The sequence below is a fragment of the Coregonus lavaretus genome (genome assembly GCF_964263955.1).
Source record: "Coregonus lavaretus genome assembly, contig: HAP1_SCAFFOLD_822, whole genome shotgun sequence".
NCBI lineage: Eukaryota > Metazoa > Chordata > Actinopteri > Salmoniformes > Salmonidae > Coregonus > Coregonus lavaretus.
In genome coordinates this window covers 14,179-37,500 of record NW_028160217.1, presented here as the reverse complement: position 1 = coordinate 37,500, position 23,322 = coordinate 14,179, and the positions used below count along the sequence as shown (strand labels likewise).

Below are 23,322 nucleotides of genomic sequence, written 5' to 3'. Positions count from 1 at the left end.
ACATACTCTGACTTGTTGAGTACCAGGCTGGTCCAGTAGGCCTCTAGAGGAGCTGTTACCACGGCATCAAACAGCACCTCCTGGATCAGTTCCTTATCACCTAGAATAGAATACAATACAATAGAATAGACAGAATAGAACAGAACAGAACAGAATAGAATAGAACACAATAGAATATAACAGAATAGACAGAATAGAACAGAACAGAATAGAATAGCACATAATATAATAGAACAGAATAGAATAGAATAGAACAGAATAGAACAGAATAGAATAGAACAGAATAGAACAGAATAGAACAGAATAGAATAGAATAGAATCGAATGGAACAGAATGGAACAGAATGGAACAGAATAGAATAGAATAGAAAATAATAGAACCGAACAGAATCGAACAGAATCGAACAGAACAGAAGTGAGACAAAACTGAGGTGTCAGATAGACAAGTAAAAGGACCAGTAAGGCATTTGAAGTCAGGTAGATGAGTGTAGGATGGAGAGAGAGAGTGAATGGAGGGAGGGACTTACATTTAAGGTGTGGTTCTCGTCCACTGAGGTAGAGTTTGATGGCTTCTATCTGAGACAGGTACCGATGCTCTGGGTGCTCATCTGTGTCACAGTATGTCCTGCAGTGGAAACACACACACAGTACTGTTACAACACACACACACGCTGTTACAACACACACACACACACACACACACTCTAACTAAACACACACACACATACACACACACACACACATTGTGTTCCTACCATTCATCTGCTAGTTCTACATCAGGGTGCTCCAGATCATGAAGACCTAGAAAAGACCAATAGATGTTAGTCTAAAGAGAGAAACCCCCACAACCCCCTGAAGGGAACACTCTATTAAACAACTAAAATGATAGGGACAGTGGTAGGAACGGGCCGCTGTTGACTGGTACACAGAGCTGCCACCACAAATACCATACTGCTTAAGTATCATCATCTCTTTCAGAATACTGGCTCTGAAATAAGAAAAGCGGTATGGGCCGATTTGAGCCCATACCGATACCTTTTTCATTCCACTTTAAGCATTAGATGGACTAAAACTCTGGTTTTCAGCTCTACTTTCATTTATAATTCATGTCCTGTGTGTGTCTGGTGAAAAATGACTCTCCTGAGTCGCTCTGACAGGACTGACTGGAGCAGTAAGAGCCAAGTCATGCTCCCAGGGCTCCACGCGAGACACGTGTTTATAAAGACATGCTTAGAGTCAGCATGAATATTAACACACATGATACTGGGCATGGAGCACAGGGAATACACATGATGGAGGAAAAACATGGGAGGGAGAGAAAGTAAGAGAGAGAGAGAGGGGGCGGGGAGGGAGAGAGAGATAAGGGGAGAGAGAGAGGGAGAAATAAAGGGAGGGAGAGAGAGAGAGAGAGAGAGAGAGAGAGAGAGAGAGAGAGAGAGAGAGAGAGAGAGAGAGAGAGAGGGGGGGGAGGGAGAGAGAGATAAGGGGAGAGAGAGGGAGAGAGAGAGAGAGAGAGAGAGAGAGAGAGAGAGAGAGAAGAGAGAGAGAGAGAGAGAGAGAGAGAGAGAGAGAGAGAGAGAGAGAGAGAGAGAGAGAGAGAGAGAGAGAGAGAGAGAGAGAGAGGGAGTAACAGAGGGACAAAGCGGACAGGAAATAAAAAAGTATGTCTACCTTCTTCTACAGTGACGTTTCCTCTGAAGAAATATTTCCCATGGCCTCTGGACAGGGCTACCCCTAGACTGAAAACACACACCTCTATGAGAGACCTGTATACACACAATTTTTGCTAGAAGATAACAGAACAGCATAGAATGATCTAGCTACATGGCCTCACCTGAAGGGGGTTCCCTTGATGTCAGTGTAGTAGTAATCATTATGCAGTACCAGCACACGCTTCTGAAACACACAAACAAACACACATCATTATAGACATCGTATTTGTAATGTCTAAAACGTTCATACACACAACTTCACTCCATTCCAATGGCATACAGCCTAGCTTTATTCCCTCTTATCTGGCTCCCTCTAGTGGTAGGCTGGGTGTTTGCTCTAGAGAAACAACTATATCTTACAGATGTGCACTAGCTATATGTAATGTTATTCCCATAGATAATGTTGTCCTGAATGGCTCAGTTGTTAGAGCATGGCGCTTGCAACGCCAGGACTGTGGGTTCAATTCCCAGACCACCGATACGTAAAATGTATGCACGCATGACAGTAAGTCATTTTGAATAAAAGTTACATGCTAAATGGCATGTATTATTACATTGGTTGACCAGAAGAGCCAGAGAGACCAGGGAAGAAGGGGAGTGCCATCTGTCCGCTGAGTGTGTGGTTTAGTATTTAGCCAGTTTAACTATAAATACACGTACGCACACACACACACACACACACACACACACAGACATACACACACACACAGAGACACACACACACACACAGACACACACACACACACACACACACATACATACAGACACACACACACACAGACACACACAGACATACACCCACAGACACACACAGACACACAGAGGAGCGGTAAAAAAGGGAATCACTGGGCTGCTGTCGCTCTCAGATTTAGCAACATGTGCTCAGTAGAGATAAGAAGAGTCGCACAGTTACACACACACACACACACACACACATTCACACACACACATACACACACTCTCTGACACACTCCGACTGCAGCCCCAGTGTGTGTGTGTGTGTCATCAGTGGGGGCACAGGGGTGAATGAATCTCCTGGCACAGTACAGCACCCCTGCTGATTGTTTGCTCTGCCATCCCCAGACTCCTTCTCAATTGGTACATGTGAGTGAGTGTGTGTGTGTGTGTGTGTGTGTGTGTGTGTATGTGTGTGTGTGTAAGAATGTGCAACACATCAGAAGAAGTGTGTATGAAATGCACAATCTGGACCACAACAGTAAAGCTTGGCTTTTTAAACCTATCCCTGGTTAGGGTTGTTGACATTGTAATGTAGTGATATGATGCTCACATGCACACACACACACCCATACTCACACACACACGCACACACACACACACACACAATAACACACATGCACGCACACGCACACACGCACACGCATGGACGCACACACACACACACACACACACACACACACACACACACACACACACACACACACACACACACACACACACACACACACACACTTACCCCTTTGTCCACAGTCTTCTTTACCTCCATGGAGAAGGTGCCAGTCTTCCTGTTTACCATGGCATTTCGCAGCTAGAGACACAGAACAGACAGTCCATCACAGTCACAGAGTTCACACTCACAGAATGTATAACTGAGCTCATACAGGTAACTGCCAAAATAAAGGAAACACTTGAGTAAATTAGGAATAAAAAGCATATTGAAAGCATGTGCTTCCACACAGGTGTGATTCCTGAGTTAATTAAGCAATTGACATCCCATCATGCTTAGGGCCATGTATAAAAATGCTGGGCAGACCATTATTTAGGCCATTATTTTGGTACCATGGCTATGCCCCCATAGGATGACAATGCCCCCATCCACAGGGCACGAGTGGTCACTAAATGGTTTGATGAGTATGAAAACGATGTAAACCATATGCCATGGCTGTCTCAGTCACCAGATCTCAACCCAATTGAACACTGGAAGATTCTGGAGTGGCACCTGAGACAGCGTTTTCAACCACCATAAACAAAACACCAAATTATGGAATTTCTCATGGAAGAATGGTGTTGCATCCCTCCAATAGAGTTCCAGGCACTTGTAGAATCTATGCCAAGGTGCATTGAAATTGTTCTGGTTTGTGGTGACCCAACGCCCTATTAAGACACTTTATGTTGGTGTTGCCTTTATTTTGGCAGTTACCTGTAGGTAAACCACAAAGGACCAGGGTCCGGTTTCCCAAAAGCATCTTAAGGCTAAGTTCATCATTAGAGCCATAGGATCATAGTTCATCATTAGAACCATAGGATCATAGTTCATCATTAGAACCATAGGATCATAGTTCATCATTAGAACCATAGGATCATAGTTCACCATTAGAGCCATTTGATCATAGTTCATCATTAGAGCCATAGGATCATAGTTCACCATTAGAACCATAGGATCCTAGTTCATCATTAGAACCATAGGATCATAGTTAATAATTAGAACCATAGGATCATAGTTCATCATTTGAACCATAGGATCATAGTTCATCATTAGAACCATAGGATCATAGTTCACCATTAGAACCATAGGATCATAGTTCATCATTAGAACCATAGGATCATAGTACATCATTAGAACCATAGGATCCTAGTTCACCATTAGAACCATAGGATCATAGTTCATCATTAGAACCATCGGATCATAGTTCATCATTAGAACCATAGGATCCTAGTTCACCATTAGGATCATAGGATCCTAGTTAATAATTAGAACCATCGGATCATAGTTCATCATTAGAACCATAGGATCCTAGTTAATAATTTGAACCATAGGATCCTAGTTAATAATTAGAACCATAGGATTCTAGTTAATAATTAGAACCATAGGCTCCTAGTTAATAATTATAACCATAGGATCCTAGTTAATAATTAGAACCATCAGATCATAGTTCATCATTAGAACCATAGGATCATAGTTAATAATTAGAACCATAGGATCATAGTTAATAATTAGAACCATAGGACCATAGTTTATCATTAGAACCATAGGATCATAGTTCATCATTAGAACCATAGGATCATAGTTCACCATTAGAACCATAGGATCATAGTTAATAATTAGAACCATAGGATCATAGTTTATCATTAGAACCATTGGATCATAGTTCATCATTAGAACCATAGGATCCTAGTTCACCATTAGAACCATAGAATCATAGTTAATAATTAGAGCCATAGGATCCTAGTTAATAATTAGAACCATAGGATCCTAGTTAATAATTAGAACCATAGGATCATAGTTCATCATTAGAATCATAGGATGCTAGTTAATAATTAGAACCATAGATTCATAGTTCATCATTAGAACCATATGATCATAGTTTATCATTAAACCATAGGATCATAGTTCATCATTAGAACCATAGGATCATAGTTCATCATTAGAGCCATAGGATCACAGTTCACCATTAGAACCATAGGATCATAGTTCATCATTAGAACCATAGGATCATAGTTCATCATTAGAGCCATAGGATCACAGTTCACCATTAGAACCATAGGATCATAGTTCACCATTAGAACCATAGGATCATAGTTCATCATTAGAACCATAGGATCATAGTTCATCATTAGAACCATAGGATCATAGTTCATCATTAGAGCCATAGGATCCTAGTTCACCATTAGAACCATAGGATCATAGTTCATCATTAGAACCATAGGATCATAGTTTATCATTAGAACCATAGGATCATTACATTTTACATTTTACATTTTAGTCATTTAGCAGACGCTCTTATCCAGAGCGACTTACAGGAGCAATTAGGGTTAAGTGCCTTGCTCAAGGGCACATTAACGTCATTTAGCAGACGCTCTTAGCCAGAGCGACTCGCAAATTGGTGCGTTCACCCTATAGCCAGTGGGATAACCACTTTACAAAGGATCATAGTTCATCATTAGAACCATATGATCATAGTTCATCATTAGAACCATATAATCATAGTTCATCATTAGAACCATACGATCCTAGTTCACCATTAGAACCATAGAATCATAGTTAATAATTAGAGCCATAGGATCCTAGTTAATAATTAGAACCATAGGATCCTAGTTAAAAATTAGAACCATAGGATCATAGTTCATCATTAGAACCATAGGATCATAGTTAATAATTAGAACAATAGGATCCTAGTTAATAATTATAACCATAGGATCCTAGTTAATAATTAGAACCATAGGATCATAGTTCATCATTATAACCATAGGATCATAGTTAATAATTAGAACCATATGATCATAGTTAATAATTAGAACCATAGGATCCCAGTTAATCATTATTACCAAAGGATCTTAGTTTATAATTAGAACCATAGGATCATAGTTCATCATTAGAACCATAGGATCATAGTTCATCATTAGAACCATAGGATCATAGTTCATCATTAGAACCATAGGATCATAGTTCATCATTAGAGCCATACGATCCTAGTTCACCATTAGAACCATAGGATCATAGTTAATAAATAGAACCATAGGATCATAGTTTATCATTAGAACCATTGGATCATAGTTCATCATTAGAACCATAGGATCATAGTTCATCATTAGATTCATAGGATCATAGTTCATCATTAGAACCATAGGATCATAGTTCATCATTAGAACCATAGGATCATAGTTCATCATTAGAACCATTGGATCATAGTTCATCATTAGAACCATAGGATCATAGTTCATCATTAGATTCATAGGATCATAGTTCATCATTAGAACCATAGAATCATAGTTCATCATTAGAACCATAGGATCCTAGTTCACCATTAGAACCATAGAATCATAGTTAATAATTAGAGCCATAGGATCCTATTTAATAATTAGAACCATAGGATCCTAGTTAATAATTAGAACCATAGGATCATAGTTCATCATTAGAATCATAGGATCCTAGTTAATAATTAGAACCATAGATTAATAGTTCATCATTAGAACCATAGGATCATAGTTTATCATTAGAACCATAGGATCATAGTTCATCATTAGAACCATAGGATCATAGTTCATCATTAGAGCCATAGGATCACAGTTCACCATTAGAACCATAGGATCATAGTTCATCATTAGAACCATAGGATCATAGTTCATCATTAGAGCCATAGGATCACAGTTCACCACTAGAAACATAGGATCATAGTTCACCATTAGAACCATAGGATCATAGTTCATCATTAGAACCATAGGATCATAGTTCATCATTAGAACCATAGGATCATAGTTCATCATTAGAGCCATAGGATCCTAGTTCACCATTAGAACCATAGGATCATAGTTCATCATTAGAACCATAGGATCATAGTTTATCATTAGAGCCATAGGATCCTAGTTCATCATTAGAACCATAGGATCATAGTTCATCATTAGAACCATAGGATCATAGTTCATCATTAGAACCATAGGATCATAGTTCATCATTAGAACCATAGGATCCTAGTTCACCATTAGAACCATAGAATCCTAGTTAATAATTAGAGCCATAGGATCCTAGTTAATAATTAGAACCATAGGATCCTAGTTAATAATTAGAACCATAGGATCATAGTTCATCATTAGAACCATAGGATCCTAGTTAATAATTAGAACCATAGATTCATAGTTCATCATTAGAACCATAGGATCATAGTTCATCATTAGAACCATAGGATCCTAGTTAATAATTAGAGCCATAGGATACTAGTTCACCATTAGAACCATAGGATCCTAGTTCACCATTAGAACCATAGGATCCTAGTTAATAATTGGAACCATAGAATCCTAGTTCATCATTACAACCATAGAATCCTAGTTTAACATTAGAACCATAGAATCCTAGTTCATCATTAGAACCATATAATCCTAGTTCATCCTTAGAACCATAGAATCCTAGTTCATCATTAGAACCATAGGATCCTAGTTAATAATTAGAACCATAGGACCCTAGTTAATAATTAGAACCTTAGGATCCTAGTTAATAATTAGAACCATAGGATCCTAGTTAATAATTAGAACCATAGGATCCTAGTTAATAATTAGTACCATAGGATCCTAGTTAATAATTAGAACCATAGGATCCTAGTTAATAATTAGAACCATAGGACCCTAGTTAATAATTAGAACCTTAGGATCCTAGTTAATAATTAGAACCATAGGATCCTAGTTAATAATTAGAACCATAGGATCCTAGTTAATAATTAGTACCATAGGATCCTAGTTAATAATTAGAACCATAGGATCCTAGTTAATAATTAGAACCATAGGATCATAGTTTATCATTAGAAACATAGGATCCTAGTTAATAATTAGAACCATAGGATCATAGTTCACCATTAGAATCATAGGATCATAGATCATCATTAGAACCATAGGATCCTAGTTAATAATTAGAACCATAGGATCCTAGTTAATAATTAGAACCATAGGATTATAGTTCATCAATAGAATCATAGGATCCTAGTTAATAATTATAACCATAGATTCATAGTTCATCATTAGAACCATAGGATCATAGTTTATCATTAGAACCATAGGATCATAGTTCATCATTAGAGCCATAGGATCACAGTTCACAATTAGAACCATAGGATCATAGTTCATCATTAGAACCAAAGGGTCCTAGTTCATCATTAGAACCATTGGATCATAGTTCATCATTAGAACAATAGAATCCTAGTTCATCATTAGATCCATAGAATCCTAGTTAAGAATTAGAACCATAGAATCCTAGTTAATAATTAGAACCATAGGATCCTAGTTAATAATTAGAACCATAGAATCCTAGTTAATAATTAGAACCATAGAATCCTAGTTAATAATTAGAACCATAGGATCATATTTTATCATTAGAACCATAGGATCATAGTTCATCATTAGAACCATAAGATCATAGTTCATCATTAGAACCATAGGATCATAGTTCACCATTAGAACCATAGGATCATAGTTCATCATTAGAACCATAGGATCCTAGTTAATAATTAGAACCATAGGATCCTAGTTAATAATTAGAACAATAGGATCCTAGTTAATAATTAGAACCATAGGATCCTAGTTAATAATTAGAACCATAGGATCCTAGTTAATAATTAGAACAATAGGATCCTAGTTAATAATTAGAACCATAGGATCCAAGTTCATCATTAGAACCATAGGATCCTAGTTAATAATTAGAACCATAGGATCATAGTTCACCATTAGAACCATAGGATCATAGATCATCATTAGAACCATAGGATCCTAGTTAATAATTAGAACCATAGGATCCAAGTTCATCATTAGAACCATAGGATCCTAGTTAATAATTAGAACCATAGGATCATAGTTCACCATTAGAACCATAGGATCATAGATCATCATTAGAACCATAGGATCCTAGTTAATAATTAGAACCATAGGATCCTAGTTAATAATTAGAACCATAGGATCATAGTTCATCATTAGAACCATAGGATCATAGTTCATCATTAGAACCATAGGATCATAGTTTATCATTAGAACCATAGGATCATAGTTCATCATTAGAACCATAGGATCATAGTTTATCATTAGAGCCATAGGATCCTAGTTCATCATTAGAACCATAGGATCATAGTTCATCATTAGAACCATAGGATCATAGTTCATCATTAGAACCATAGGATCATAGTTCATCATTAGAACCATAAGATCCTAGTTCACCATTAGAACCATAGAATCCTAGTTAATAATTAGAGCCATAGGATCCTAGTTAATAATTAGAACCATAGGATCCTAGTTAATAATTAGAACCATAGGATCATAGTTCATCATTAGAACCATAGGATCCTAGTTAATAATTAGAACCATAGATTCATAGTTCATCATTAGAACCATAGGATCATAGTTCATCATTAGAACCATAGGATCCTAGTTAATAATTAGAGCCATAGGATACTAGTTCACCATTAGAACCATAGGATCCTAGTTCACCATTAGAACCATAGGATCCTAGTTAATAATTGGAACCATAGAATCCTAGTTCATCATTAGAACCATAGAATCCTAGTTTAACATTAGAACCATAGAATCCTAGTTCATCATTAGAACCATATAATCCTAGTTCATCCTTAGAACCATAGAATCCTAGTTCATCATTAGAACCATAGGATCCTAGTTAATAATTAGAACCATAGGACCCTAGTTAATAATTAGAACCTTAGGATCCTAGTTAATAATTAGAACCATAGGATCCTAGTTAATAATTAGAACCATAGGATCCTAGTTAATAATTAGTACCATAGGATCCTAGTTAATAATTATAACCATAGGATCCTAGTTAATAATTAGAACTATAGGATCCTAGTTAATAATTAGAACCATAGGATCATAGTTTATCATTAGAAACATAGGATCCTAGTTAATAATTAGAACCATAGGATCATAGTTCACCATTAGAATCATAGGATCATAGATAATCATTAGAACCATAGGATCCTAGTTAATAATTAGAACCATAGGATCCTAGTTAATAATTAGAACCATAGGATTATAGTTCATCAATAGAATCATAGGATCCTAGTTAATAATTAGAACCATAGATTCATAGTTCATCATTAGAACCATAGGATCATAGTTTATCATTAGAACCATAGGATCATAGTTCATCATTAGAGCCATAGGATCACAGTTCACAATTAGAACCATAGGATCATAGTTCATCATTAGAACCATAGGATCATAGTTTATCATTAGAGCCATAGGGTCCAAGTTCATCATTAGAACCATTGGATCATAGTTCATCATTAGAACCATAGAATCCTAGTTCATCATTAGATCCATAGAATCCTTGTTAAGAATTAGAACCATAGAATCCTAGTTAATAATTAGAACCATAGGATCCTAGTTAATAATTAGAACCATAGAATCCTAGTTAATAATTAGAACCATAGAATCCTAGTTAATAATTAGAACCATAGGATCATATTTTATCATTAGAACCATAGGATCATAGTTCATCATTAGAACCATAAGATCATAGTTCATCATTAGAACCATAGGATCATAGTTCACCATTAGAACCATAGGATCATAGTTCATCATTAGAACCATAGGATCCTAGTTAATAATTAGAACCATAGGATCCTAGTTAATAATTAGAACCATAGGATCCTAGTTAATAATTAGAACCACAGCATCCTAGTTAATAATTAGAACCATAGGATCCTAGTTAATAATTAGAACAATAGGATCCTAGTTAATAATTAGAACCATAGGATCCAAGTTCATCATTAGAACCATAGGATCCTAGTTAATAATTAGAACCATAGGATCATAGTTCACCATTAGAACCATAGGATCATAGATCATCATTAGAACCATAGGATCCTAGTTAATAATTAGAACCATAGGATCCAAGTTCATCATTAGAACCATAGGATCCTAGTTAATAATTAGAACCATAGGATCATAGTTCACCATTAGAACCATAGGATCATAGATCATCATTAGAACCATAGGATCCTAGTTAATAATTAGAACCATAGGATCCTAGTTAATAATTAGAACCATAGGATCATAGTTCATCATTAGAACCATAGGATCATAGTTCATCATTAGAACCATAGGATCATAGTTTATCATTAGAACCATAGGATCATAGTTCATCATTAGAACCATAGGATCATAGTTTATCATTAGAGCCATAGGATCCTAGTTCATCATTAGAACCATAGGATCATAGTTCATCATTAGAACCATAGGATCATAGTTCATCATTAGAACCATAGGATCATAGTTCATCATTAGAACCATAGGATCCTAGTTCACCATTAGAACCATAGAATCCTAGTTAATAATTAGAGCCATAGGATCCTAGTTAATAATTAGAACCATAGGATCCTAGTTAATAATTAGAACCATAGGATCATAGTTCATCATTAGAACCATAGGATCCTAGTTAATAATTAGAACCATAGATTCATAGTTCATCATTAGAACCATAGGATCATAGTTCATCATTAGAACCATAGGATCCTAGTTAATAATTAGAGCCATAGGATACTAGTTCACCATTAGAACCATAGGATCCTAGTTCACCATTAGAACCATAGGATCCTAGTTAATAATTGGAACCATAGAATCCTAGTTCATCATTAGAACCATAGAATCCTAGTTTAACATTAGAACCATAGAATCCTAGTTCATCATTAGAATCATATAATCCTAGTTCATCCTTAGAACCATATAATCCTAGTTCATCATTAGAACCATAGGATCCTAGTTAATAATTAGAACCATAGGACCCTAGTTAATAATTAGAACCTTAGGATCCTAGTTAATAATTAGAACCATAGGATCCTAGTTAATAATTAGAACCATAGGATCCTAGTTAATAATTAGTACCATAGGATCCTAGTTAATAATTAGAACCATAGGATCCTAGTTAATAATTAGAACTATAGGATCCTAGTTAATAATTAGAACCATAGGATCATAGTTTATCATTAGAAACATAGGATCCTAGTTAATAATTAGAACCATAGGATCATAGTTCACCATTAGAATCATAGGATCATAGATCATCATTAGAACCATAGGATCCTAGTTAATAATTAGAACCATAGGATCCTAGTTAATAATTAGAACCATAGGATTATAGTTCATCAATAGAATCATAGGATCCTAGTTAATAATTAGAACCATAGATTCATAGTTCATCATTAGAACCATAGGATCATAGTTTATCATTAGAACCATAGGATCATAGTTCATCATTAGAGCCATAGGATCACAGTTCACAATTAGAACCATAGGATCATAGTTCATCATTAGAACCATAGGATCATAGTTTATCATTAGAGCCATAGGGTCCTAGTTCATCATTAGAACCATAGGATCATAGTTCATCATTAGAACCATAGAATCCTAGTTCATCATTAGATCCATAGAATCCTAGTTAAGAATTAGAACCATAGAATCCTAGTTAATAATTAGAACCATAGGATCCTAGTTAATAATTAGAACCATAGAATCCTAGTTAATAATTAGAACCATAGAATCCTAGTTAATAATTAGAACCATAGGATCATATTTTATCATTAGAACCATAGGATCATAGTTCATCATTAGAACCATAAGATCATAGTTCATCATTAGAACCATAGGATCATAGTTCACCATTAGAACCATAGGATCATAGTTCATCATTAGAACCATAGGATCCTAGTTAATAATTAGAACCATAGGATCCTAGTTAATAATTAGAACCATAGGATCCTAGTTAATAATTAGAACCATAGGATCCTAGTTAATAATTAGAACCATAGGATCCTAGTTAATAATTAGAACAATAGGATCCTAGTTAATAATTAGAACCATAGGATCCAAGTTCATCATTAGAACCATAGGATCCTAGTTAATAATTAGAACCATAGGATCATAGTTCACCATTAGAACCATAGGATCATAGATCATCATTAGAACCATAGGATCCTAGTTAATAATTAGAACCATAGGATCCAAGTTCATCATTAGAACCATAGGATCCTAGTTAATAATTAGAACCATAGGATCATAGTTCACCATTAGAACCATAGGATCATAGATCATCATTAGAACCATAGGATCCTAGTTAATAATTAGAACCATAGGATCCTAGTTAATAATTAGAACCATAGGATCATAGTTCATCATTAGAACCATAGGATCATAGTTTATCATTAGAACCCTATGATCATAGTTCATCATTAGAACCATAGGATCATAGTTCATCATTAGAGCCATAGGATCACAGTTCACCATTAGAGCCATAGGATCACAGTTCACCATTAGAACCATAGGATCATAGTTCACCATTTGAACCATAGGATCATAGTTCATCATTAGAACCATATGATCATAGTTCATCATTAGAACCATAGGATCATAGTTCATCATTAGAGCCATAGGATCATAGTTCATCATTAGAACCATAGGATCATAGTTCATCATTAGAGCCATAGGATCATAGTTCACCATTAGAACCATAGGATCATAGTTCATCATTAGAACCATAGGATCATAGTTCATCATTAGAACCATAGGATCCTAGTTCATCATTAGAACCATAGGATCATAGTTCATCATTAGAACCATTGGATCATAGTTCATCATTAGAACCATAGAATCATAGTTCATCATTAGAACCATAGGATCCTAGTTCAACATTAGAACCATAGAATCATAGTTAATAATTAGAGCCATAGGATCCTAGTTAATAATTAGAACCATAGGATCCTAGTTAATAATTAGAACCATATGATCATAGTTCATCATTAGAACCATAGGATCCAGGTTAATAATTAGAACCATAGATTCATAGTTCATCATTAGAACCATAGGATCATAGTTCATCATTAGAACCATAGGATCCTGGTTAATAATTAGAGCCATAGGATCCTAGTTCACCATTAGAACCATATAATCATAGTTAATAATTAGAGCCATAGGATCCTAGTTCACCATTAGAACCATATAATCATAGTTCACCATTAGAACCATAGGATCCTAGTTAAGAATTGGAACCATAGAATCCTAGTTCATCAATAGAACCATATAATCCTAGTTCATCATTAGAACCAAAGAATCCTAGTTTATCATTAGAACCATAGGATCCTAGTTAATAATTAGAACCATAGGATCCTAGTTCATCATTAGAACCATTGGATCATAGTTCATCATTAGAACCATATGATCATAGTTCACCATTAGAACCAAAGGATCCTAGTTAATAATTAGAACCATAGAATCCTAGTTCATCATTAGAACCATATAATCCTAATTCATCATTAGAACCATAGAATCCTAGTTCATCATTAGAACCATAGAATCCTAGTTCATCATTAGATCCATACAATCCTAGTTAATAATTAGAACCATAGAATCCTAGTTAATAATTAGAACCATAGGATCCTAGTTAATAATTAGAACCATAGAATCCTAGTTAATAATTAGAACCATAGGATCATAGTTTATCATTAGAACCATAGGATCATAGTTCATCATTAGAACCATAGGATCATAGTTCATCATTAGAACCATAGGATCATAGTTCACCATTAGAACCATAGGATCATAGTTCATCATTAGAACCATAGGATCCTAGTTAATAATTAGAACCATAGGATCCTAGTTAATAATTAGAACCATAGGATCCTAGTTAATAATTTGTACCATGGGATCCTAGTTAATAATTAGAACCATAGGATCCTAGTTAATAATTAGAACCATAGGATCCTAGTTAATAATTAGAACCATAGGATCCTAGTTCATCATTAGAACCATAGGATCCTAGTTCATCATTAGAACCATAGGATCATAGTTAATAATTAGAACCATAGGATCATAGTTAATAATTAGAACCATGGTATCATAGTTAATAATTAGTACCATAGGATCCTAGTTAATAATTAGAACCATAGGATGCTAGTTAATAATTAGAACCATAGGATCATAGTTCACCATTAGAACCATAGGATCATAGATCATCATTAGAACCATAGGATCCTAGTTCATCATTAGAACCATAGGATCCTAGTTCATCATTAGAACCATAGGATCATAGTTAATAATTAGAGCCATAGAATCCTAGTTTATCATTAGAACCATAGATGAACTTAGCCTTTAAGATGCTTTTGAGAAACCGGCTCACGGACAACTCAGGACATGCCATTAGACATTGATCAGAATATGATTATTTAATCACCCATTTTCACAAATGTAGCATTCACAGCTGTAAATTTGAGACCCTGGGACTATAAGGTTCTATCTGACATTTTTGTCAAAAATGAGTTAGTTACATACAATTGCGCTTTAGATGGTTCTTTAAATCTCTGTGAAGTTAGATTTTTGAAAAAAGTAAATTTTAATTGAAAAAAAAAGGAAAAAATATCTGCATAAACCCATTTGAACTTGACGCTATAAGGTTCTATCTGAAATTCAACCACAAGCATGAACAAATACAGACGGATCAATCATAACAAGTCTTTGCCATCTCCCACTAAGTATGGTCTAGGCTAGTCTAGCCAGGAATAATGGCAAAAATACAACACTGTCAGAAATCTTAAAGTAAATGATGTTGTCACATCGTTGTTCGTCTGATGATCATAATACATTTCTTAATGTATTTGATGATGTGTTATTCTATAATTTGTGTATTGAAATAGCTACAGTCATCTTAAAAACTGGACATGTCTAATTCAGAAGTGTCAGATAGAACTATAGGGCTGAACCTGGATTGCCATTTCAGAGCCATAAGGTTCTATCTGTGATAGCAACCCCCTAAAGAAACTGATTTATAAAAGTATCTGGATTTTGATTCTCTGCACTTTAGGTACCTTTAAGGTGAGAACCTTAATGGATTATGAAAGAAGAATTCACTAAAAAACTGTTCTGAGATCTGGGACGTGGAAACGCTCATGCTCAATATCGCAGAACTATGATTTGCGCTGATAGAACCTTATGTCCCAAGGTCACGAATTGTCTTCATCAGGCTTTGCAAAGCTGAGAACATTGTGTAGAGATTGTTTTGGAGCCTGTGAAAGCGTTATGGTATGTCTAAAGTCTGAGTACCTAGTCTGAGTACTCAGCATGTTTTTAGACAAATAATCAATTTTCACCAAAAAGTGTATCTATGTTGCAATAGTCTATGTGCCGGGGGGCTAGGGTCAGTCTGTTATATCTGGTGTTATTCTCCTGTCTTATCTGGTGTCCTGTGTGAATTGAAGTATGCTCCCTCTAATTCTCTTTCTCTCCTTCTCTCCCTCCCCTCCCGGAAGACCTGAGCCCTAGGACCATGCCTCAGGACTACCTGGCCTGATGACTTCTTGCTGTCCCCAGTCCACCTGGTCGTGCTGCTGCTCCAGTTTCCATTCTTCTGCCTGCGGCTATGGAACCCTGACCTGTTCACTGGACGTGCTACCTTGTCCCAGACCTGCTGTTTTCAACTCTCTCACTCTCTCTCTACCGCACCTGCTATTTCAACCTCTAAATGCCCGGCTATGAAAAGCCAAGTGACATTTACTCCTGGTGTACAGACCTGTTGCAACCTCTACAACAACTGTGATTATTATTTGACCCTGCTGGTCATCTATGAACATTTGAACATCTTGGAGAAAAATCTGGCCTTAATGGCCATGTACTGTTATAATCTCCACCCGGCACAGCCAGAAGGGGACTGGCCACCCCTCAGAGCCTGGTTCCTCTCTAGGTTTCATCCTAGGTTTCTGCCTTTCCAGGGAGTTTTTCCTAGCCACTGTACTTCTACATCTGCTTTGCTTGCTGTTTGGGGTTTTAGGCTGTGTTTCTGTATAGCACTTTGTGACATCTGCTGATGTAAAAAGGGCTTTATAAATACATTTGATTGATAATACGTTTCATAGAATACATCAGCGGTGTTAGTAATAGTGAGTCTTACTATGTCGTCCTTGTCTTCCCATTCCACCTCAGACAGATCCACACTGCTGTAGTTGGGCTTCCTACGTTTCTTACTCTCCTCATACTAGGCACACACACACACACACACACACACACACATACACACACACACACACACACGTTAGTATAAATGAACCATGCTGCATGAGTCCCAACCCCTTCATCTGTATTTGATTGATTAGGGCCTAAGAGTGAATCAGGTTAGTGGTTGGCTAAACTGTTACCTCACCATATCCTCTCTCTCTCTCTCTCTCTCTCTCTCTCTCTCTCTCTCTCTCTCTCTCTCTCTCTCTCTCTCTCTCTCTCTCTCTCTCTCTCTCTCTCTCTCTCTCTCTCTCTCTCTCTCTCTCTCTTTCTCTCTCTCTCTTGGGTGTGTATGATCTAACATTGATATTATCATTAGTAGAGTCAAGAGAGTGATGTGGACATGACCCTTTCATAATGTTGACATTAACTCGACATAATTACCCTGATCCCTCCTCTCCTCTCCTCCTCACCTCTCCTTCTCTTCTCTCCTCTCTTCCTCACCTCTCCTCTCTTCCTCTCCTCTCCTCCTTACCTCTCTTCCTCTCTTCCATACCTCTCCTCCACTCCTCTCTTCCTCTCTTCCTCTCCTCCTCACCTCTCTTCCTCTCCTCTCCTCCTCACCTCTCCTCCTCATCTCTCCTCCTCACCTCTCCTGGGTTACAGAGAGCCTGTTTGATATAAGCTATTAGAAATACATGACAGCAGTTCACCTCTGTGTCAGTGAAGAGAGCCTCTGGCCAGACAAATGTCTTTAGTCCACTTTCTATAACACACTGTGTATGTGTCTGTGTGTGTGTGTGTGTGTATGTGTGTGTGTGTGTGTGTGTGTGTGTGTGTGTATCACCCTGCTCCATTCATCTGTCAGTGATAGGACAGCCTCCTACCCCTCATTAGCTCTTAAACACTGTTCATTACAGTCTCTAATTAGACATCTATTAACTACTCTCTCTGTCTGCCTGTCCTCCACTCCAGCCCTCTCCTGTCCTCCCTCTCCTTTCTCTCTCATCCTCCAATATCTCTCTCCCCTTCCTCTCTCCTCCAACCTTGTTTACATCTCTTCCCCTCTATCCTTCCTCTCTCCTCCTGCCCTGTCAATCTCTTCCTTTACCCAATTATCCTCTTTTCTCCTCCTCTATCCCCATCTTCTCTCTCTCTCTCTCTCTCTCTCTCTCTCTCTCTCTCTCTCTCTCTCTCTCTCTCTCTCTCTCTCTCTCTCTCTCTTTCTCCTTCCTCTCTCTTCACCTGTTCTCCCCCTCTCTCTCTCCTTCCTCTCTCTTCACCTGTTCTCCCCCTCTCTCTCTCCGTCCTCTCTCTTCACTTGTTCTCCCCCACTCTCTCTCCTTCCTCTCTCTTCACCTGTTCTACCCCTCTCTCTCTCCTTCCTCTCTCTTCACCTGTTCTCCACCTCTCTCTCTCCTTCCTCCCTGTTCTCCCCCCCTCCCCCTCACACACACATCTGAAAGGTGTGTTTAGACAGTGATTTGGTGTGTGCTAGGTTCTGCCCCTCTCTCTGCTGTTCTAAGTGCGGAGCTTTGTCTGCAGCCAGTTCACTTCAGATCCAAGGCGATATTCGACATTCGTCCAGGTAACCCGGACGTCGGGAGATACCTTCAAAACTGGCCACTAGGGGCAACAGTGAGTGCTATTACCATAAAATAGACTTGTGGCTTGCTAGTGCGTTGTGGATGGGGATGTTGGATGGGCGTAAGCCGCGAGCTCCAGCTCCGAGGGTCGCATTTGAACCTATCCCAGAACTTAACCCTTACCTTTACCATTAGGAATTTGCCTTATCTATCTAAATTTGGATAAACCCCTGGACCAAAGTCGAATACTGAAGTCAAACTGTGTCAAACTGTGAGATCTTGTTGCTGTCTGAGCTACGAGTTCATCATATTAAGTGAAATTAGGGTTAGGGTTAGTTGATATTAGATGTAGTGTGATACTCACCAATGGTCTGAGGTCAGGGTGGGTCAGAATGTACCCGTTGTTAGTTATGGCAAATGCGTAACCATGGATACCCAGCTGCAACAGACACATATACGAGCACGCACGCACACACACAAACACGCACACGCACACGCACATTGACACACACACACAATTATACATACAGAGGGGAAGAGATAAACTAACAGTTTTGGAACTATGCCAAAACCCACACATGCAGATATACACACAGAAACTGAAAGATGAATATGAAAAGTGATGAAGAGGGTAATCAAGCTCTTTGTATGTTCTGGAGCCAGAATCATCTCATTTCCACGGTGACTCATTTGAATTTCTATAAAACAAGGAGGTGGTCGCTTTCAATGAGTGTGTGTGTGTGTGTGTGTGTGTGTGTGTGTGTGTGTGTGTGTGTGTGTGTGTGTGTGTGTGTGTGTGTGTGTGTGTGTGTGTGTGTGTGTGTGTGCGTGCATGCGTGTGTGTGTGTGTGTGTGTGTGTGTGTGTGTGTGCGTGCGTTCGCGCATGTGTTTCACTTATTCCAGACGCAACCCTGTCAGTGAATGGGGTCTGAACTAAATAACATGCTTTTAAATGTCAAAACACATCCCACATCTAAATCTCTCATCCCTCCTATAGAATAATAATCAACTTCTCCGTTCTCCAGCGGAGGTCCAGATAAAAAAGACAGAAGGCTACAGACGCTACAATTACATGCTATTATCAGGTATGAGGCAGGAGGTTCAAACAATCTCTGATTTGAATGCTAGTGCTTTCAGTTCTTGAGTGCTCTGTCACAGTTACATTCAGTAAAAGTATCAAAAGTGCTATGTGTTAGCTCATTCTAATCATCCTGATATTTTCATTGAAGACTGAAGTTGGGGGAGGGTCAGTACCTTATATTTGGGGATGGTTTTGAGGAGCTCAGAGACAGGAACATCAGTACCAACCACGCCTAGCAGGATGCCTTTATTCCTCTGGAAACATACACACAACATACAGAAATGATCAACACAACGTTTAGGTAACATCAAGAAAAGTTGTTGGTCAAGCGTGTGTGGTGTGTGTCTGTGTGTGTGTGTCTGTGTCTGTGTCTGTGTGTGTGTGTGTGTGTGTGTGTGTGTGTGTGTGTGTGTGTGTGTGTGAGTCTGTGTCTGTGTCTGTGTCTGTGTGTGTGTGTGTGTGTGTGTGTGTGTGTGTGTGAGTCTGTGTCTGTGTCTGTGTCTGTGTGTGTGTGTGTGTGTGTGTCATTGTGTGTGCGTGTGTGTGTGTGTACTCACCGTCTCATTCTTGGTGCTGAACACAGGCATGGCAACAGTGGTCATCAAAATAGGACCCTGACCATCCTCCAACTGAAAGAAAGAAAGAAAGAAAGAAAGAAAGAAAGAAAGAAAGAAAGAAAGAAAGAAAGAAAGAAAGAAAGAAAGAAAGAAAGAAAGAAGACCCAAATTGTTCATCAATAACCTTTGAATTCTGTCCTGAAAAAAGCACAGACACATTTTGGAATACAACGTGATCACACAAAATACGAAGTGCCAGTGGATGTCAGGATAGAGTGCCATTCTGCTGTTGTCACACCTGGGGTGTATTCACAAGGAACTAAACGGAAGCAAACGGCCAAAATGGGGAGGGACTAACCTGAACTCATCCAATAAGATACACTTGTTTTCCATTGCAAAACATTTTGCTACAGCTTGCTACTGTGTGCACTAATGAATACAGCCCCGTTGCAGAACCAGTTACCATTTACCTGTGTCCTGTCAGTGACAGTTAGTGCCTGGGTATGTGAACCTTCAGCTGGAAATCAAATAAGCACTGTGTGATCTCACATATTGTGATTGTAGTAGAGTTTGAAACAGCTGATTTTTTTTCACCTTTATTTAACCAGGTAAGCCAATTGAGAACAAGTTCTCATTTACAACTGCGACCTGGCCAAGATAAAGCAATGCAGTGCGGTAAAAACAACAACAACACAGAGTTACATATGGAATAAACAAAACGTACAGTCAATAACACAATAGAAAATCTATATACAGTGTGTGCAAATGTAGTAAGTTATGGAGGTAAGGCAATAAATAGGCCATAGTGCAAAAATAATTACAATTATAATTTAGTATTAACACTGGAGTGATAGATGTGCAGAAGATGATGTGCAAATAGAGATACTGGGGTGCAAATGAGCAAAATAAATAACGTATGTAAATAACAATATGGGGATGAGGTAGTTGGGTGGGATAATTACAGATGGGCTGTGTACAGGTGCAGTGATCGGTAAGCTGCTCTGACAACTGATGCTTAAAGATAGTGAGGAAGATAAGTGTCTCCAGCTTCAGAGATTTTTGCAGTTCGTTCCAGTCATTGGCAGCAGAGAACTGGAAGGAATGGCGGCCAAAGGAGGTGTTGGCTTTGGGGATGACCAGTGAGATATACCTGCTGGAACGCATACTACGGGTGAGTGTTGCTATGGTGACCAATGAGCTAAGATAAGGCGGGGATTTGCCTAGAAGGTATTTATAGATGACCTGGAGCCAGTGGGTTTGGCGACGAATATGTAGTGAGGGCCAGCCAATGAGAGCGTACAGGTCACAATGGTGGGAAGTATATGGGGCTTTGGTGACAAAACGGATGGCACTGTGATAGACTACATCCAATTTGCTGAGTAGAGTGTTGGAGGCTATTTTGAAGATCAGAATAGTTGCCTAACTGCAGTTCAGCACAGCATTCTCTTATTTTCTTATGTAAATATACAATTATACCAACCCCGTTATCCCTTCCAACTACGCCCACAGTGAGCAAGGCCTTATCACTTTAGTCACATGTATAATTCATGTTTATTATCTGCCTTTAAATGTGTTTAATCATGATCTGTCTTTGATCTTGAGCAGAGTCAATCTCAGCCAAAGGCACTGTTTAAGTATAGGATGGTTATCTCTCCCAAAAGACTGTGGGAATAATTAGGATATTATCTTTTTACCTCCCCGAATCTGGAAATAGATAGTGTCTATTTACAGATAGCAAGTTGATAGTGTTAAAGATAGATGCAGGCAAGGTTATATACTCTGTTCAAGGACATAGAGTAGGATTATCACTGTGCAGGCCTTGGGTCACAAAAACCTCTCCCGAACCTCTGTACAACTTTACAGACCAAGTCATCTGGGAAATAACAGCATATGAAATACAACTTGCACACATATTCACTAATAAGAACGTCACACCACAGCCAACTAGTGGTACTAACAGTTTACGTGTACATGATGACATCTGAAGGACCTTTAGAACAACAAGGAAAGAAACATGATTAACTATGGAAGACATGACTTCCAACCACTTTTGAGGCATGAAAACGTCTAACAATTTGTAATGTGTTGTCAGCCTCCAATGAACTATGCAGTGAACTGTCCCTTTAAACAGGCATTCATCCTGCTACTGGCCCTGTGTAAAAGTAGACCATGACAGAAACATGACAACACACAGTCCATCTCTTACTGATGGATGTCTCAGGGATAGGATGGGATAGGATAGGATGGGATAGGATAGGATGGGATGGGATAGGATGGGATAGGATGGGATGGGATATAATAGAATAGGATGGGATAGGATGGGATGGGATAGGATAGGATGGGATGGGATAGGATGGGATAGGATTGGATAGGATAGGATGGGATGGGATAGGATGGGATAGGATGGGATGGGATATAATAGAATAGGATGGGATAGGATGGGATATAATGGGATGGGATGGGATATAATAGAATAGGATGGGATAGGATGGAATGGGATGGGATGGGATGGGATAGGATGGGATATAATAGAATAGAATAGGATGGGATGGGATGGGATGGGATATAATAGAATAGGATGGGATGGGATGGGATATAATAGAATGGGATGGGATGGGATGGGATGGGATGGGATGGGATATAATAGAATAGGATGGGATGGGATGGGATGGGATGGGATGGGATGGGATGGGATGGGATGGGATGGGATGGGATGGGATGGGATGGGATGGGATGGGATGGGATGGGATGGGATGGGATGGGATGGGATGGGATGGGATGGGATGGGATAGGATGGGATGGGATGGGATGGGATGGGATGGGATGGGATGGGATGGGATGGGATAGGATGGGATGGGATATAATAGAATAGGATGGGATAGGATGGGATGGGATGGGATTAAATAGAATAGGATGGGATAGGATAGGATGGGATGGGATGGGATGGGATGGGATGGGAT

At 38.2% G+C, this 23,322-nt stretch overlaps 1 protein-coding gene across 1 annotated transcript in view; it reads right to left on the bottom strand.

Annotated features, from left to right (window-relative positions):
* The window catches only part of LOC311122017 (voltage-dependent calcium channel subunit alpha-2/delta-3-like), a gene marked incomplete at both ends in the record, with an annotated part of 100,024 nt that extends 79,590 nt beyond the window's left edge, over positions 1-20,434 (bottom strand). Inside the window, 10 exons of the mRNA XM_084196445.1 lie at positions 7-100; positions 527-624; positions 755-800; positions 1,671-1,738; positions 1,834-1,895; positions 3,186-3,257; positions 17,094-17,177; positions 19,088-19,162; positions 19,979-20,059; positions 20,363-20,434. Coding sequence (XP_084052571.1) covers positions 7-100; positions 527-624; positions 755-800; positions 1,671-1,738; positions 1,834-1,895; positions 3,186-3,257; positions 17,094-17,177; positions 19,088-19,162; positions 19,979-20,059; positions 20,363-20,434 — 752 coding nt within the window. The remainder of the gene's footprint in view (positions 1-6; positions 101-526; positions 625-754; positions 801-1,670; positions 1,739-1,833; positions 1,896-3,185; positions 3,258-17,093; positions 17,178-19,087; positions 19,163-19,978; positions 20,060-20,362) is intronic.
* Positions 20,435-23,322: the final 2,888 nt, after the last annotated feature.